The sequence below is a fragment of the Podarcis filfolensis genome, assembly GCF_964270895.1.
Source record: "Podarcis filfolensis genome assembly, chromosome: 13".
In the NCBI taxonomy this organism is placed as follows: domain Eukaryota; kingdom Metazoa; phylum Chordata; class Lepidosauria; order Squamata; family Lacertidae; genus Podarcis; species Podarcis filfolensis.
Genome location: NC_139615.1, coordinates 30,716,351 through 30,731,516, shown reverse-complemented (window position 1 = coordinate 30,731,516; position 15,166 = coordinate 30,716,351). Strand labels below are relative to the sequence as shown.

General features: G+C 43.9%; 1 protein-coding gene across 15 annotated transcripts in view; it reads left to right on the top strand.

Annotated features, from left to right (window-relative positions):
* Positions 1-15,166, top strand: part of MLLT6 (MLLT6, PHD finger containing) — a 94,023-nt gene that overhangs the window by 46,625 nt on the left and 32,232 nt on the right. For all 15 annotated transcript variants that reach the window (XR_014540991.1, XR_014540992.1, XM_083582560.1 and 12 more), the window contains exon 8: positions 5,033-5,131. Coding sequence is in view for 13 of the 15 variants with exons in the window: in XM_083582560.1 (XP_083438686.1) it covers positions 5,033-5,131 (99 nt within the window). In the remaining 2 variants the exon portion in view is untranslated. The remainder of the gene's footprint in view (positions 1-5,032; positions 5,132-15,166) is intronic.

Genomic DNA, 15,166 nt, shown 5'->3' with positions numbered 1-15,166 from the left:
CAGGGCTTCGAACCACCGATCTTCTGATTAGCAAGCCCTAGGGTCAGTGGTTTAGACCACAGCGCCACCCGCGTCCCATGTGTATGTAGTTACCTATTATTTAAGACTTTTATATACCACTTTCTGACTGGACTTTAAATAATAAGTAAAACAATGCATTCAATCTAAGGCATACTAGTGACGTGGGGGCTGCATATAAACAAGAGGAGCACTCCAGGGACAAATGAATTTGGAATCGGGTGAAGAGGCCAGAGCAGACTAGCCCCCCACTTTTTTACCTAACAGATCTCAAGCTCAAAGTAAATTAATTCAATAAATATAGAGCAGGCAGGTAGAAAGCCAGCTGTGGTGTGCTGGGTATGCAGAGTATTGTACTGAATCTTACATGTATGACTATCTTGCAACTGGGTAGAAGTCATGAATGTTTTCTCCATGCAATATGCTCTTGGTCCTTGGGGAAAACATTTGTTCCTCAAGGGTAAGGTAGATGAAATGTAGAAGTTGAGAGAGGCAGGGGGTTGGTGTATGAAGCCTTTGGGAACATGGCAGTGGTAGCCAGGGAATGGATGTTGGATTATTCCTTCAGATATGGAAATGGGAGCAAAAATTTGCCACAGTGTGCATGTTCGTCGGAGGTCAGGAACGGAAATAACACAAGTGAATATGAGTGGCATTCACTATGATTGTATTTTAGGTCTGTAAATGTTATATACCGTAAGTAATCAACATTATTTTCTGCATAGTTTTTTACTTTTCCGTTCCATTTAAATTGATTACAGCCATATTGAATAATGAGACAAATCACATAGGTTTCCGTAGAAACTGAACTGTAGCAGAATGGAAACACTGCTGTTTGCAATGAACACAAAATAGGAGTGAGGCTCTCTGGGAAGGAAGGACTCCCTCTGAGGAAGAGGCTTTTGATCCCCTAGAAGGGACCAATTTCCTAGGGGATAATGGTGAAAAAGGTGAAATCTGTGTTGGAGATCATTATGAAGGGGACTGAAAATAAAACTGCTAATATCATAATGCCATTATACAAATCTATGGTGTGACTGCACTTCAAATACTGTATTCAGTTCTGATTGCTTCCTGTAGCTTCCTGAAGCCAATCAGAAGCCGTGCTTTGGTTTCTGAACGTTTTGGAATTCGAACGGACTTCTGGAATGGATTCCGTTCGACTTCCAAGTACGACTGTACTGCTTTACACGGTGCATAGATAAACTATGGCATTTGCTACCACAAGATGTAAATATGGCCACCAACTTGAATGGTGTAGACCCGTGGTTCCCAATTAGGAGTCCCGGGACTCCTGGGGACCCACAGAACGCACCCAGGGAGTCCACTGCCTCCCACCTCCCAACTATTTTTTTTGTTTTGTTATTTTTTGCATGGCAATATCACAGATTTTAGCGCTGTGTGGTTTTTCAATATATTGGCCCAAATCGGTTTTGAAATCACACCGCAACAACGATTTTGACCTGGCAGTATTCAGCAATATATTGCTCCTTGTGCGAGGAGAGCGGGGCAGCTGATTTGAAGGCACTGCCGATATCCTGCGAGCTGATAACGTGGCTGCTCTGAGCTGCCTTACCGTGATACTACCTTCCCCTGGCGCTGAGGTGGAGCAGCTTTTCTCAGTAGGAAAGCAGCAGCAGCAGCAGCCACAGCAGACAGTGCGTCTTCACTGGCTACCTCTGCTGGCTGCCCCCTTGACTGCGGCTTGATGCACCCCCATCCCCTCCCACTCAAACCATGCAGCGGAGGTGACTCTGCTTCCTCTCCTCCCCCCAACCATCTGATCTCCACAACTGCCCCTTCCCTCATCTCCACGCCTGATCTGCAGGCACCACACAATCTCCTTGACTGCTACTTCCCTCATCCCCACGCCTGATCTGCAATTTCAGACATTGTGATATATCAGAATATTGTGGTGCTTAGCTGCTGATATATCACGATGTTGAAAACCAGATAACGCTCAGACCTAGTCTGTTTTTTTTAGTACAGTATACCTAAAATCCTTTGCTTGTTAGGAGCTACCCCACATTTTATTCAAAAGTAAATAAATAAATGCAGAGGTAACTACCATAGAGTTTTCAAAACTTTCAAAAGTAGGGGATCCGTGGCTTGGCTTTTGAAAAATAAGGGGTCCTGGGTATTTAGCTAATTGGGAACCACTGGCGTAGACAAGTTCATAAAGGATAATGGCTACCTGCGCTATTAGAGGCAATATGTTTCCCAAATGCATCTAGTTGGCCGCTGCAAGAACAAGATGCTGGACTACATGGGCAATTGGTATCATCCCTCAGGGCTCCTCTTATGAGACCAGTGCTTTGAATTATACCTGGAAACAAATTGGAATTCAGTGAGGATGCTTTCAGCGCTGGAGAAATGTGATCCAACTGGTGATTCATTGATTTGCATAATTTATTCTGCTTACCATGAGCGCAAAGAGGGGAAAGAGCTGCCTGACCATTGGAATGCTTCTCAGGCCTCTGCCTGGCTTTTGGTCGCAGAGATTTTGCCAGGCGTTAGCCACACACTTTGTCAAGGCTGTCCCTGGAGCCACAAGCAGGGCTGAATGTACTCCACTCTGAAGGGGGATGGGGACCTGCTGTCAGGAAATCCAAATTCTGTGCCAAGAAAAGTTGACTTTTGCAACATGTATAAATCATGCAAATGGAGGACATTTTCATGGTTTGCTTTTGCTTTTGCTAGGAACAGGAGGGGTGAGGTCATTGATGCACCAGTCTCCACTCTTGCAAATCTTTTTCAGCTATCTCTGGTTGCAAATATTTCCTCAGCCATTACCCACATATTTCCGTGTATATCTTAAAATCCATAAAGACCTAGACAGCTGGATTTTAAAAATGAAACTTGAGATTCTCAGGAAACTGAATTTCTATACCCACTACGCAACCTGCATTTCTCTTCTGTGATCTTCCAGAATTGCAGCATACAAAAAGTCCTGATCAAGAGCTAGAAGTTTGCTTTACAAAGAAAAGGTGTTCTTCACAACACATGTGGGTTTTGCTTGTAGCACAGGTGGGCAAACCATGGCCCCAACCTCATTTTATGCAGCCCCCAATTCCTCTTGCAGCTGTCCCATTCCTCTTTAACTGCACAGGCCTACATTTCCCAGTATGGATTTGAATCATTCCCGCAAAACAGTGACACTCTGAAGGCAACCTAAATTTAGCCACAATCGCTTTATGTCCTTCTAGCATAGATTGCAATTAGGAAACACACCTAATTCCTGTGCAAAGCTTGATTGCTTATTTATTTAGCGATTATCGAATTTTATACCTCATTTTTTAAAGAAAATACTGTAGTCAAGGTGGGTTATAATCAGTTTAATACAGTGTTGGAGTTCAAACACAGCATGCTAGTTTATCAAGGCGAAGAACAGCAGAAGCGCCACAGGTTTATGACACAGGTGCTAACACCTGCAGAGACAGTGTGGGTTGAGTAACAGATGCTTTGTAAGACTACTTAGCAGGGTAAGACGAAAAGCAGGATGTACACAGCAAGCAGACTAATACCCAGTCTTCTGATGTGGGATTAGATGCCATCCTACCTCTTTTCCGGCAGACATGCCTAACTATCCCACTTCCTTCCATTCTTTTCCAACTCCTTTTTCTCTCCCAGTTCAGCCGCTGAAGCAATTTACTCATCTAGCTCAGTAATATCTGAGTGGCAGCATCTGTCCAGGGCTTCAGGTACAGGACTTTCCCACCATCTCCTTCTACCTGATCTTTTTTTAACTGGAGAGGCCAGGGCGTGAACTTACATGCAAAGGATGTGCTCTATCACTCAGCTACATTTTCTTTCTCCCAATCTACATAAAAGTTGTGAACGAATCAGGTCTGTTATAGGAACCTGGACCTTTCACATGCGATAGCTGTCCTTTAGCCATGGCTATCCCCGTTAAGCCACAAGAGAGAGAATTAATAATAATAATAATAATAATAATAATAATAATAATAATTTATTATTTATACACCACCCATCTGGCTGGGTTTCAACTTTGGGCGGCTTCCAACAATATTATTAAAATGCAATAGTCCGTCAAACATTAAAAGCTTCCCTAAACAGGGCTGCCTTCAGATGTCTTCTAAAAGATGTGTCTGGAACTAAATGTCACACACATTAAGGGGGGGGAACCCACAACCTCTTCTTGAACCCCGAGGTAGCAGGTGCTTGCAGATTTATGCAGTGCGCCCCATGAATGCAAACTAAGCCTTTGAAATGTTAGGGAGAAGCTGCCCTCGTAAAGAATCATATGGACAAGTGGTTCTTCCAGGGGACCTGGCATGTTCTATAACTAATGAAAACGACACTGCAGAAAGAGGGGTTTTGATATTGGGCGCAGATTTTGTAATGCTGTTTTATTCATTTCAAGAAATGAAATCAAGTTTCTAGTCCCTGAAGCAGGAAAAAGAAGCGTGAATAACAGTTAGTAAGCAGGGTTCCCAGTGATTCACTGGATGGTGTTTGAGGACCTCCTTACTCCTCCCAAGAAATGTATAAGCCATGACAAAAATTAAGCAAATCTTTTCAAAATCATTTAATTAGCTGTTTTCAGGATGTAGTGGCCAGCTTTTCTGGGCAGTGAAAAATCTTGGATAACCTTTTCTTGGGATTTAGTGATATCTCTATTTTTAATGAGAGGCAAAATTCAGGTGTCCTCTGATGAAGCTGATCCAGGAGAAGAAGGAATTCCCAGGGAATAGCTGGAGGGCCTTGTATGATGTATATGCATGTGTGTATATGTATAATCTTAATCTGAACCTGATATGGATTTTTGTCATGGATCTGCATGCCAGATGTTGTCTGCACCTGGAGGAGCGGTTACTCCAGGCAGATGTTTTTGGTGATGAGCCAGAGTTGCTGTGGATGGTGGGGAAAGAAATGGCTTCTGAGATATACAATCTAGACTGTCATCCTCGCTTGATGCCTTCCCCTTACAGCTTCCTTTCTCACTTGCTGCTGGAAGGGTGGAATACATTGTCTTTTGATCTTCCTTTTATAGAGTCGGAAGGACAAGGAAAGGCCTAAACAGAAGCACAAGAAGCATTCGGAATCACCCACAAGTCTCACACTGTCCTCCACTCCCATTGTCACTGAAAAGGTAATGAAAACCCCATGTGAGGTGTTTGCAATGGAGCACCAATATTTGTTTGTTTGTTTGTTGTTTGTTTTGGCAAGTACTGTGATATTGGTATCGGTGTCTAATATTCAGCCTCTTGAAAAAGCGTACGAGTTGTTTTCGTGTTTTGAGACCTCATGATTGTGAAGATAAGTGTGTTGATATAAATGTTAGACTCTCAGAAGCCAGAAGGGAGAATAAGAAAGGTTTTAATAGACACACCTGTTCTCTGCATCCCCATGTAGCCATGAGAAATACAAAACATTATAGTATGGGGGGGGGGGAGAGAGAGAGAGAGAGAGAGAGAGAGAGAGAGAGAGAGAGAGAGAAACACAACTGCGGTAAATTTTAACCTCACTTTTCAGGTTGCAGAATTCAGTTTTTCTGGGTGTACAAACAAGATTAAACTGTCCTATGATCTTTGGGTGAAGGGTGGTGTATAAATTTAATAAATAATAATAATAATAATAATAATAATAATAATAATAATAATAATAATAGTTTACCTGAATGCAGGACCTGTGTTTTATACACAGCCCTCCCTTGAGAGTGGAAAAAATAGATCAAGCAAGAGAAGAAAGATAGATGTACAAGTCCTTCCTTGCTGCACCCACTCCAATTTGTTTCAGGTCCTAATTGCACACATTCCCCCAATGCTCTTCCCTTCACTTCCCCACCACAAGCAAGCTCTGAGCCCTGAGAAGCTCATATTGCAGCTGTCTGCTGCTGATGACATAATCGCTAAGCTAAACCCTTGAGTGATTTCAGAAGCATGTCACAGCTCGTTCCTGAAGAACATGTTTCACTTCAGGCCTTCCGTAGCATTAATAATCTAATCACAGAGCTTTGCTTTGCTCTCTCTCTGTCTCTCAAGACTGATTGTAAACCAGGTGAAATGACTGGGCTACATTTTCTAGGGCCAAATCTCACATTACTTAATCTGCATCAGGGTTAGCCCATTAGGCTAAGTAGGGAAGTGAAAGCCTGCCGGAGGAATTCCATTTCCAGCTCTGTTTTCCAAGCCTCTGGCAGCAGATTTTCTATGGAAAAATCAATCTCTTGGCTTGAATTTCAGGCAGTTCTGTTTGTGCTATGATTGCTTCAATGCTGCCAATTGCTTGGTTCAATAAAAAGCCCCATATGTGTTCACACATAGGTTTTTGTTCACATGCGTAATGCCTAATAATTGGGCTTTGAGGCTGGAGATGGGCAGTGGTTTTTTTAAAGAGCTGAAAGTGGTCCAAGAGAGAGGAATCTGTTTCTGTAGTCATTGCACACATACTTCTTTTGTCCCACTGTTACCTCTGGCCAAGCAGGTTTTGCAGGGTTTTGAAACAATACAAACTCCTGCAAGACCTGTTTACCGGAGCTAAAAACAGGATGCGTGTATTTGCTGCAGAAGCAGTTATCCCTCTTTCAAACCACTTGATCTAGTTCCATCCTTAAGATAAACATTTTGACTTACTTTGTTCCAGATTGCACTGTAGGATGGGCATGGTAGGCTGTTTGAGAGCGTGCATATTTTAAGTCATGTATTGAGATGATGTTGCCGGATTTTGTGAGATTGTAGGATGTGGTTTGATGTTCAGATACCACAAAAATGCAGCTGATATGAAACAAAGTGATTAGCTGTGCAATCTGAACTCCCTCAGGAAGAAGGGTAGGGTATAAATTTAATAATAATAATCTTATGTATGTCTACTCATGCATTATTGGAGGGGATTATTGGGTTGTCTTTAGTTTTGTTTTTAGTGTGTATTTTGTGTTTTCTATATTGTGGTTTTATGTTGTGAACCGCCCTGAGATCTACATGTATAAAGTGGTAATCAAATTTAATAAAATAGCGGCAGGAAGTGCCAGCTGGTTACCCACTCTGAACCTTGCCAGCTCTTGGACCTATGCTCCTTATAATGTTGCTTAGGGGCTCAATGTTTGGGGGCACCAGCAGGCTAGGAAATCAGCTTCCTCCCTTAAAGACCTTGGGAACAAAATAATGCCTAAATCTGCAGCAGGACCTTGAAGTATGGTTCTCATTAGTTTGCTCCAGGCCTCATCCATGTAGGTGCTGGGTGTGGAGCATATAACGGGACCCTTAGTAGAGCTTGCTTTCACTTCTTGAAAACATCATTTGTTTAACCATCAGAAACCCCTCTGCTAATGAGTAATTCCTGGGGAAACTGTCGTCTGCCCTGCAATCCTATCCTGCTTAATTAAACTAGATTGTTTTAATTGGATCTAGCCTAGCCTGAATGTGGATTTATATTCTTGTGGGATTAGTTTAGTTCAACTGTTGTTCTCCAAAGGTTTGTCCAGAAGGGGCCTGGTCACCCCCTTTCGCCTCTCCACCTTGAAGCGATGTCTATTTCATGTGAATGAATTTAAACATGTGTGGAGATGCTTAATAGAGATTGTGAGCAGCCACATGGATTGGATGAGGAGCTCAATGTGTGTAAGCCCCCAACACCATATTGTTAATGTGGATCAGATAGACTAAGTGCTTGGTAACGTCTTCATGTCAGAGGTAAATATCTGTCATGGATAATCTGTGAAAAATTTTTTTTAGTGAAGGCATGTAAATAGAGTTTCCAATGTCATTTTGTGGTTAGAACCAATGGGGCTCACTGCAGAGTTTTGTAATGTGTGAACACTGGGGGCAAGAGATTAGAAACCACATGGTATACCATGGGTAGCCAATGTGGTGCCCTCTAGATGTTGTGGACTGCCTGGGATGTTGGTGGCGCTGTGGTCTAAAACACTGAGCCTCTTGGGCTTGCCGATTGGAAGGTCGGCGGTTCAAATCCCTGTGACGGAGTGAGCTCCCATTGCTCAGTCCCAGCTCCTGCCAACATAGCAGTTCGAAAGCATGCAAGTGCAAGTAGATAAATAGGTACTGCTGCGTCAGGAAGATAAACAGCATTTCCATGCGCTCTGGTTTCCATCATGGTGTCCTGTTGCTCCAGAAGCTGTTTATTCATGCTGGCCACATGACCCGGAAAGCTGTCTGTGGACAAATGCCGGCTCCGTCGGCCTGAAAGTTAGATGAGTGCCACAACCCCATAGTTGTCTTTGACTGGACTTAACTGTCCAGGGGTCCTTTACCTTTACCTTTGTGGATGACCTCATCCTAACATCTCTGATAATTGGCCATCCTGACTGTGGGACATATCAGTGGTCAGAGCCAATATTTCTGCACTCTCAACCCTTTCCTAAATTCAAAGCATATTCCTTGTTCAGAAATACTAACCAGCTAATCACAAACTGAATTTTAACAGCAGAACAAGAACTCATTTATGTTATGTGTCTCATAGCATCCAGTGTCAATGACTTCCATTAGTGAAATGCACACTTTCAGTCTTAACCTGCCTTACTGGGAATATTCTCGATGAAGAGAGAGAGTTAATAATCCCCCCTCCCACGTCTCTCTCTGCTGCTTGTAAGCCTCCAAAATGTCCGTCCCTTAGACATTGTGGAGCACAGAATGGGCTGAGAATCTTCACATGGAACTTTTCCCACTCTGCCACCTGCGTGGCTCCAAGAATCCTGGAAGGAGTTAAAATTGGCCATTAAGAAAATTATGTAGCTGTGTAAGACAACCTGTTAGGAGGCCCAGAGCTGGAACTGCAAACAGCAGGATATCTCTCCAGGTCAGGACAAGGGTGAGGCCACAGAGATATGTGGGAGACCCAGGGGGAGGGTGGCAGGGCGGGGCTGGGGGGCTGTTTGAGACAGGTCAGGATTACACAGCATTAGTGAAATTTCTCTTTGGGGCCTGTCAAGGGTTCAAAATGAGCACATCTAGGGTAAAGCAGCATAGTGCATGTAAGACAATACCTCTCAAATCCAAAGATCTGAGGATAGTTTAAAATAAGTGTGTAGTGATTGTGTGAGCGCTTGCTCAAACACACAAACTAGGCTTTTAATTTAGCGTATGTTCCTGTCTATAAGACGCCCCTATTTGGGGGAACTCCAATTTAAGAAAATGGGGGGGGGGAGATACTATATGTGTATAAGACGAGCCCCAATTTTGAACCTTGTTTTAGAGTAAAAAAACACAGTCTTATACACGGAAAAGTACGGTAGTTTAGGAGTTGTGGTGTTTCTCCTGTGCCATCCATGTACATGGCACACAATAACATGGGGAAATATAACAAAATACCTGCCCCAAGAAGCTTACAATCTACATATTAACAATGGGGGTAAAGCACCAGAGGCAGGGGAGGGTGGAGATAAAGCTGTTCGGGGGCGACTGTGAATAAGCAGGAATATGCTTACAACATGCTTAGACTCCCTTTCAATTCAGGATGAGGACTAAATGATTTATTTTTGCTACCAATAAGCAGTAATGAGTGCAATATAATAATGAATCAGCGTTGTTGTTGTTCTTTTACATTTCTGCCCTCCCCCCCGCCATATCCAGGTTAGACATAACATTGTTAACAAATTAAAGTCCAGAAACATGAAAAATACAGGTGGAAACAATTGTTCGAATGTTTACTCATATGTTACAATGTCCTGTTTGGAGATATTAGCTGGATTGCTTAGAGGGAGGGGAAGATAACAGACTGTGTTTAGGGAACAGGCGCACTTTCATCATTGGGGAGAGCTGCCCCCCTCCACCTGCAGTTTTTTTAAACCTCAGAATTGCTTATTGCAACTATCACTGCTTTATGGAGACATTCATGCCTTTCTGGCATCGAACTCAAACCACATCTTGGATCTCTTTGCATGCTTGGAAATTTAAGGAGCAAAGACTCCAGTGTTTAATAGGCCTGGAAACAAAGGCTCAATAATGAATGTGCACATACAGAGGTAAGCAGCTCACCCACTTGCTCAGCCACAGCTCTTATTTTACAGCTGTTGCTATATCCACATGATGCGCACTGAGTATCCCTTGGGATACATTCATGTGCAGGTAACATGTGGCCAAAGCCACCCGTGAATTCAGCTGCAGCTTCCCACCAAGAAATTGTCAGACTGCAGGTGGCACATTTCCTCCCCTAACCCGGCGATATAGGAATTGAAACATTTGCTTCCAAGTAGCTGCATCCACACACGACCTGATGAGCCCTTGGTGAGGGGAGTTGTCGTCCTATGAAGGATACTTTGAACATCTGAATTAGCGGACCGCACTTTCAAATACAGTGGTACCTTGGTTTAAGAACATCTTAGTTTATGAACAGCTTGGATTAAGAACTCTGCAAACCCAGAAGTAGGTGTTTTGGTTTGTGAACTTTGCCTTGGAAGCAGAACATGTTTCGCTTCCCGTTGAGTGTGTTCCATTTGTAAACTGAGTCTGCCGCTGTTATGGGAAAGCACGTCTTGGTTTAAGAACGCTTTGGTTTAGGAATGGACTTCCAGAACTGATTAAGTTCGTAAACCAAGGTACCACTGTGCAGTTTGAGGAGTCTCAGTTTACCATCAGGTTCATGAACATCTCTGGAGAGTGGGGCTGCAATAGCTATGGGTGTTTACAGTTTGGGGAGGAGGAAGAATAGCTTTGGGAGTGAGAATGTGGTTGGGTACGGCAGCTTCCGTGCCCTCCGCCCCCATCGTGGATGAGGTGAGAATTGCAAGCTGAGAACACACTTAGGTTGCGTCCAGTCTTCCTGAGAACTCTGTCCAAAGTGGGCATGATACCGTTTTAGGGTAGTGGGCCCTGTGCTGGTCTTGAGTCCCCAGCAAATGCCCGATTTTACCATCCAGGCAGCAGCAGCAGGGCTAGGAGAGAGCGGCAGCCCTTTGGGCAAATTTGCAGCCTTCACTCATCCAGCAGTGGTAACTCTGACGGGGCAATAGGGGCAGAGCGCTACTGAGATCTCTGCCTTAAGGTCATAACAGTGGCAAGGGTTGCCATATTTTGAAATGGGCAGAAGAAAAATGCAGAGCAAAGGCAAAACCACCTGGACCTGTGTCTAGAAAAGCACAGGACAAGTGGAAAACTGATCAGACCCATGCTTTCTATGCACAGGACAAGTGGAAATTGCCCACAGATAGGACAATAAAAGAAAATGAAGCAGCCAGAGCTCCAGTGCTGTAACTAAGGGCTCAAAAACAGAAAAACGACTCAGTTACCTGAAGAAATTAAATAATACTTAAGCTGCCTTCGTGTCTGGGTGGTGTCCTTACCTGGAGAAAAATAATCTGGATTCATTCTGATTACATTGGTGGAACATGGACATCATAGTGGGAGCAGACACAAATGCCCTCTCCCCCTGCATCCCCACCCCCCGCTTGTCCCTCAGCAGCTGGTATTCAGTGGAGTGGCTGAAGTTTAGCCATTATGACTAATAGCCATTGACAGACCTGTCCACTGTGAATTTTGTCCAGTCCCCTTTGATCTAAGCCCACGGCTATCACCACGTTTGTGGCAAGTTTCATACATCAGATAGGCACTCATGCAGAAATTTACCAACCACAACAGAGAGACCCAGTGTTCCCCAGGCAGCGACAATTTATATATTGGTTTAACACTGTAGTCTCTAGACAGTGTACAAGCAGGTTACAAAAGACACAGCAGATATGAAATTATTAGGCCTAAAAGACTCTTGTAGGTCAAATATTTGATACATACTACTGAGCTGATAGCTGAACTCCTCCTGCTACCTCCCGAGCATTGAGGTTCTGTGTAATACCCCAGAGACTCTTGGCTCTGTTGCTGTCTTCCTGGAGATATTCATATCTGCTCAAGTCACATCCTATCCTTTTGTAGAATCTAGAAGAGTATTACCAGGAACTTGGGAGTGAAAGCCCACCTCTCCTGAGGCACGGGAGTCCCATTGCCCATTGCTAAATGCCACTCAGGCTATTAAGACGTGGCAGAGATTGAGGAGCTTCACCTATTTCCTGGACCAATGAGGCAGTAGCAGCAACAACAAGAGAATATCCTCCATCCCAGTGAAGAAAGGCCCAGCTGGGTAGTGGACTTCACTACTCAGCCCAAAGCAGGTGTTCCCACTGGCGCTCCATCAGCTTCCTATGGTTATGTACCGGTTGGGCATATACGATGCAACTATGCCTACATACATGGACTGTTCCCATTATCTCTTGTAAATAAGATGATAGTTCAAGGACAAACAGCAGAGGTGTTAACTGGATTAAATTTTCATATGTACCATTCAGGGATGTGTCCAAGACGAAATCCTACTGACTCACTGTATCCATAAGGACAAAGAGCCCTTTTGTACATGGGCTGCTAAGTAAGAAATAGGCATATAAGTCCACCTTATGAATTGTATTTCCGTGGCACATGCTGTAGTGATAAGCCTGGGTTGGCCCAATTTCCTTCTGTTTTGTGCCCTGGCCCAAGAAGTAGAGTGGGGTGGATGGAATAAGTTCTACTACGGGCACAAAACAAACTGGGAATCCACCTGTCCAAGATTTAAACTATCCAGTGAGTTGATACAACTTCCCAGAATGCCAAGACTGTCCAGATCACAATGATGCCCTTCAGATTCCATGGGAAAGCTGCAAGTTTTCAGATATGTACAGACAAGGTCTTGTTCTGATTTGAGAATGGAATCATAGAATCATAGAGTTGGAATGGACTCAAAGATGTCCACATTGACGATGATGTCAGTGTTCAGCAAGTATTTGGGGGTGGGGAGTCCTGTGAATCCTCTGTGCTGGGCGCATTGTTAATACCATTAAAATGCAAGTTCAGTATTTTGTTTCAGAGTTTATCCTGTGTGACAGGATACCTGGCCTACCGCTGGAATGAAATGTCAGCAGACTGGGAGAGTTGTGGGCTACTGCCAGCAATTCAGTTGCCAGCGAATTTAGTTGCCTTGTTGGCTAACCTTTTGACTGATTTGGTTGCGGGGGAAACAAACCATGTGGACAGATACTTTATGGACTTCCGTTTGCAACACATCCCTGCTGTGCTGTGTGCAACAAGCTTCAATAAACTGTCCATTGTTCACACTGATGCCTCTAAGTTGTTGTGCTTGAACAACAGATCCCTCCCATACTATCCCTGAGATGCAAACTCTCCCATCACAAGTGAATGAAAATAATTTAAACTCCACAGGGTGAGAGCATGCTCTGGTTTAGAACTGGGCTCCTCTCAGGTGAGAGAGGAGAATTAGATAGTCCATTGCGTGTGAGGCATGACTCCATTAATGCTTCAGAGATGGGTAGAGTCTCTTGCCTGTGTATGCTTGGCAGCGATCCTTTTCGGGTCGTAACATTGAGTGTAAGTGGTTTTGTGTCCGAGTGGCTGGTATGATTGCAATGGTTGTGAGTGAGGTTGGGTGCTTGGGTGAATAAACGTGTGTTGCGTTATGCTGCTTTGCAATGCTCTCTGGTTTTGTTTATAGTGATAACTGTTTCTATATGTGGATGTTGTTTGTGCATTTGTTCTGTTACTATATAAATAATTTGAGATCGTTTTTATTGTACTTATTGTGTTTATATATTTTCAAATGCCTTTTTTTAATTCAGTATTGTGAACTGCTTCGAGGTCTTTTACTAGTAAGCAGTCTGTAAAGGCAAACCATCATGGTCACTGAGAGAGAGGCTGTGGCAACAACCAACATTACTTAGGGGAAGGTGTCTTCATTACACATAAACAACCCCTGCCCCTCCCTCACACAGTGGTACCTTTCCCTCTAGGGCTTCCCTCCCACTTCCTTTAAGGTGGTTCATCAGGCCAGGCACCGCCATGATACATGGGATTCCCCCCCCCCCCCCCCGATGAATCACTGCCCTGATATCTCTGATCTCTAAGGAGTTACCTCCCGGCCATTAATACCTGGACAACAAATTATTATTGAGTTCATTGTCTTCCTTTTTTTTTCTCAGTCCCTGCAAGGAATTATGGGGTCACCATTTCTGGAATGGAGCGTTTTGATGAGGGTGTTCAGGAAAGATTGTCGCTGCTTCTTCTTCATGGTTTTCTCCCCTTTTCTCTCCCTCCCTCCCTCTCTCCCCCTCCCATGTGTTCTCTTGGCTTATACTAGTGCAATTAGACTCTCTCTTTCATCACCCATGGAGTCGCCTGGTTCACGGAGCTGTCTGGAGCTGACATGCTAAGAAGATTATTCTCAAGGTCTCAGTGAAACTTAAAACCTGGCTGTTTAGCTTGGGTTGTAGACAATTAACCCTCTGTTTCCTTTAAATAATAAAAAAAAGAGGGAGAGGGAAGCCCCATCAGACTTTTATTGCATGTAGACAATGAGGGAGAAGGAAAAGAGTCTCATCAGAGATGAGGCAGCCTGATCCATTTTTGGGAAATTACCCCTCTCCACAAACACATCCATGTAAATAAACATGGGGCATGGTCCATCAGGCAGTTCTGCACAAGTCCCATTGAAATTGTCATAGAATCATAGAATTGGATGGGACCCCAAGGGTCATCTAGTTCAACCCCCTGCAATGCAGAAGGAGCTGTGCAAGAGTGCAATAGTTCATTTCACTGCAGCTTAACAATAACAACAACAATTTGTTATTTCTACCCCGTCCATCTGGCTGGGTTTCCCCAGCCACTCTGGGCGGTTCCCAACAGAATATTAAAAACATGATAAAACATCAAACATTAAAAACTTCCCTAAATGGGGCTGCCTTCAGATGTCTTCTAAAAGTCAGAGAGTTGATTACGGTATTTCCTTGACATCTGATGGGAGGGCGTTCCAGAGGGCCACTACCAAGAAGGCCCTCTGCCTGGTTCCCTGTAACCTCACTTCTCGCAGTGAGGGAACCGCCAGAAGGCCCTCAGAGCTGGACCTCAGCATCCGGCCTGAATGATGGGGGTGGAGACACACCTTCTGCTTATGCATAAGAACTTCCTGGTGGATTATGCCTTGTGTTAAATGGTAAGAGAGGTAGGTGCCTTTTAGATTTACCACCTCATATACCAAATTGGCTTGGGCCCAATGCTGCTTATCTGATCTAAGGAGGTAAGTAGCCGTTTGTGAAAGCAGAACCTCACCACACACACACACACACACACACACACACACAGCCCTATGCTTTAGTGACTGCCAGCTAAGTATGCAACATCCTATTGTTTTGTTGTCCTGT